This window comes from Lolium rigidum, chromosome 2 (genome assembly GCF_022539505.1).
Source record: "Lolium rigidum isolate FL_2022 chromosome 2, APGP_CSIRO_Lrig_0.1, whole genome shotgun sequence".
NCBI classification, from domain to species: Eukaryota; Viridiplantae; Streptophyta; class Magnoliopsida; order Poales; family Poaceae; genus Lolium; species Lolium rigidum.
In genome coordinates, this window is record NC_061509.1 from 90,044,783 (window position 1) to 90,049,099 (window position 4,317).

At 53.3% G+C, this 4,317-nt stretch overlaps 1 protein-coding gene across 1 annotated transcript; it reads left to right on the forward strand.

The window, feature by feature from the left end:
- The first annotated feature begins 424 nt into the window (after nucleotides 1–424).
- Nucleotides 425–1,965, forward strand: LOC124689956 (AAA-ATPase At3g28610-like). The gene is made up of 2 exons (XM_047223405.1): nucleotides 425–1,026; nucleotides 1,116–1,965. The coding sequence occupies exons 1-2, from the start codon at nucleotides 425–427 to the stop codon at nucleotides 1,963–1,965; spliced, it is 1,452 nt and encodes a 483-aa protein (XP_047079361.1).
- Nucleotides 1,966–4,317: the final 2,352 nt, after the last annotated feature.

Here is a 4,317-nt window from a genome sequence, read left to right on the forward strand (position 1 = left end):
TTTAAAAAGGGATCAGTGGTGTCATTGTGCACCATATCTCTGTCCGTCCTCCCTCTGCGTGCAGTTCTGAAATGTTGGCGTCGTTCCCGCAGGAATTTTGCGTGGAATCAAAGCAAGCTCTGCAGTTGAATTTGGTCAAAAGTATATGAGCGCCTGACGCCGTTGACGTCACAACTCAGACGGAAGCCTGTCGTATGGAAGGGCAACGATGGGACGATTCCTGCTCCCGCCCGACCGCGTCGAAGCAAAAACCGAGAAGCCGCCCAAGGGCCAAGGCCCAACACCCGGACCGGAGTAGTACTTTTTAGGGGAGAAGAGGAGGACAGGTGCCACCCGCACAGCACTTTCGGAACAAAAACCCCAACCCGGCCGCACACAAGCCCCGGCGGCGGCGCTCCCAACCTTCCGCCGCCGACTCACCGCGATGCCGCGGCCGAAGGCGACGATGCCGTCGCCGAAGGGGGCAGTCGAGCGTTACGCCGGGCTGGGATCGGCGCTGACGAGCCTCGGGTCGGCGCTGGCGGGCCTGATGTTCGTGTGGAGCATGGTCCGCCCCTTCCTCCCGCGCACCGTCTTCAAGTACTACCTCGGCCACCTCATGCGGCGGCACGCGCGCTGGCTCGTGGCGCTCCTCGACCCCTGGCTCACCATCACCATCACCGACCACGACGGCGGCGGCCGCCTGGGCATCGGGGCCGTCTACGACCGGGCCAAGGCCTACCTCAGCGCCCAGTGCGCCACCCGGGCGAGGTCGCTCCGGGCCGAGCTCGCCGCGCGCGGCACCGAGCGCTTCCTCCTCAGCATGGACCACAACGAGGAGATCGCCGACGAGTTCCAAGGCGCCACCGTCTGGTGGCACTCCGTGTCCCTCGGAGGGGCCGTCCCCCGCCGCACCTACCGGCTCGTCTTCCACGAGCGCCACCGCGACCTCATCGTCGAGTCCTACCTCCCCCACGTCTCCCGCGAGGGCCGCGCCATCATGGCCAGCACGCGCCGCCAGAAGCTCTTCACCAACACCTTCGACCGGTGAGCTTAGACGGACCTCCTCGGGGCATAATAAGGCGACCGATTTCTCCTTCCTCTTACCAGCTCGACGCGTGCGTGTTTCTTGGCAGGCACAACTGCTCCTGGAGCTACGTGGTGTTCGAGCACCCCTCCACCTTCGACACGCTGGCCATGGACCCTGCCAAGAAGCGCGCCATCATGGACGACCTCGACGCGTTCCGGAACGGCAGGGACTACTACGCGCGCATCGGCAAGGCCTGGAAGCGCGGCTACCTCCTCTACGGCCCGCCGGGCACCGGCAAGTCCACCATGATCGCCGCCATGGCCAACTACCTCGACTACGACGTCTACAACATCGAGCTCACCTCCGTCACCACCAACGCCGAGCTCCAGCGCCTCTTCGTCGAGACCAAGGGCAAGTCCATCATCGTCGTCGAGGACATCGACTGCGCCGCCGACCTCACCGGCAAGCGCGACAGGAAGAAGCCGCCGCCGCCGGGCCCCGACGACTACGAGGAGGCCAGGAAGGTCACGCTCTCCGGCCTGCTCAACGCCATCGACGGGCTCTGGTCGGCGTGCGGGGGAGAGCGCATCATCATCTTCACCACCAACCACGTCGAGAAGCTGGATCCGGCGCTCATCCGCCGCGGCCGCATGGACAAGCACATCGAGATGTCCTACTGCTGCTTCGAGGCCTTCAGGTTCCTCGCCAGGAACTACCACGGCATCGACGCCCATCCTCTGTTCGACGGCATCGAGGCGCTGCTGCACGAGGCCGAGATCACCCCCGCCGACGTCGCCGAGCACCTGATGCCCAAGTGCGCCTCCGACGACGCCGACTCCTGCCTCGCCAGTCTTGTCAAGGCGCTGGCCGACAAGGCCAAGGAGAATGCCACGACGGCCGTGATCAACTCCATGGACGTGCTCCTCAAGGACGACGAGACTGTGCTGGACAAGTAGAATCTGTTAGCCACGAACAAATCGTTCCGTGTTAGGAGTAACCTTAGTTTGATCTGCGCAGGAAAATGTAGTTCACTTCATCTATTGCCTAGTCAGAAAACGTTAGCTCTTGCTACTCATGCCGAAATCGCGTTAGAAATGCGCAGTTCATCTATTTCTCCTTTTGCTGGTATGAACAATTTGGTTTCATCGTCCTCATGATTTCTTGAATCCGGGTTGAGCTTCCTGGCATCTTGCATCTGCTATTTGGTCCATTCCTGGTCAAAAGACTCTGTGTTGGCTGCGTATGCCATGTGGATGCTCACTGCATGCACTAGCTGACTACCACGACAGCACGACTCTGTTACCTTTTGCCAAAGGGTTGAACTGAGCAAAACGGATTACTTTGATTTGAGTTAATTGATTATCTTACATAATCAAAATATCGAGGCTACCCACAAAGTAAAAAATAAAAATATTGAGGATATATCAAGATGCCACTGCTAAAATTTGATCACCATTAGTAAAATGCAGAACAAGTTCTAATTATATTTAGAACGTGTCAAGCTAATCATAATTATTTGAAAATGAACATCTATGTCCGAATGTATTACTCTCTCCGTCCCATGGAAGTTGTGTGAGATTTGTTTAAATTTGAATGTATCTGGAGTCTAGACACTAAATACGGAGTAGCATCTAGATACATTTTAATTTTAACAAATCTTAGACAAAGTTTGTAGGTTCGGGATTCGTAGTTATTATATTAGTAAAAAGTTCAGATATACAAAGATTTTATGTTTTGATTACAAAATAACACGCTCTCTAGTCTAGGGACGTCGCGTGGAGGTTGTGCGTCGTTGATGCTGTTGGCTCCACATGGCACCGGCGCGATACGTGGTGACCGCGGAGAGGATCATGGGTTCTTTTTTCCTGTTCCTTTTGTATATTCGAATATGAAAAACACGATATCCTTCAAACGAAGCATCCAAATGGAGATCCGTTTTTAGGGTTATGCTAGCTGCACTGAGATATTTAAAATAGGGATTTCTATTTTCGTGCCCTCGGTTCCTTAGTTGTGCTCAGTTTTCCCCAGCCCCTTAGTTTTTCCTCAGTTTTACCCTAGCCTTTGTCTGAAGACCCGCAGAAGGAGCTCAGACGGAAGGAATCCGTTTATTTGGACGTTCTGTGCTGACGTGTTGCGCCGCGTCGTCTGTGGGGCCGCGTCGTGTGGGGCCGCGTCGCGTGGGGCTAGTAGAAAGGGACCGCGTGGGACAGGACGAGAAGCGTTTGGTTGCACGTGAGCAGGAGCTGGGTTTTGTCTCTCTCGGCCCAAATTGGCATTTTTAAGAGCACCTTTTCCCCTCTTTCTCTCTCTCGTCTTTTTCACCAAATTAGTATCAAATCTAGAGAAGCTTCTATTTCTGTCTTTCTTCAATATGGCAGCAAATCTAGTAGCAAATCTCTGGGGTTATTTATGCCTTTTGGCCCTCGTTTTTTGCCCAATATGGCAGCAAATCTAGTAGCAAATCTAGAAGCTATTATATGATAAATTCACAAGCAAGATAATCAGAAAACTAAGTATAATACATAGGTAAACTGCATACAGCAGCCAAAAGCAGCCAATAACATTGTTAATGTTCACGACAAACTAAGCTGCAAAAATATACAAGATCACGCACGCAATGTATGGACAACAAGAAGATTAGGATGAATGAATTTGTTCTTCATTCCTCCTCATATATTTCTCCGTCGCTCCATTCGTGCAATTCCCCAAGGAAATATTCATTGAACTCCTTCCGTCTCGCGAGTGTGAGGCCAATACATCCTCCAAACGGTATGGCCTGTGTTCATTTCTCAAACCGTAGAATCCTATTCTATCCACACGTAATGGCCACTCATCCCAGGCATTTGTATCATGAGAGTACGCTCTGATATAACCCAAATCCGTGTAGTAGATGCTGCCAGGTTGAAGTGTCGGGTACACTCTGTGTCGACGGAGATACACCGGATATAATTCACGAAGAAGGCATTACCGCCAATGTTAGTGACCGGATGGAGAGAGCGGCTCCGAGTGTCCACACGGTACACCAATGGTCTGCCCGCCAAAGCCGCGCCGACCAACAACACAAGCAGCAGCTCACCATCCGACTCCACAAGGTAGAACTTCGACGTCCAAGTTCTGGAAATGAAATTAGTGTCTCCATCTTGACAAGGTGCTCGCGCGCCGCTGCAACCGTATATTGGTGCACACTATTCTTCCGATCTCAAAATTGTCCGCAGCTCATCGCATACGCTTCACCATTGAACGGGGTAATGGAACGGAAACCATGGTTCTTGATCGAAAATCTTCCTTCTCCCCAATCCCCATCTTCA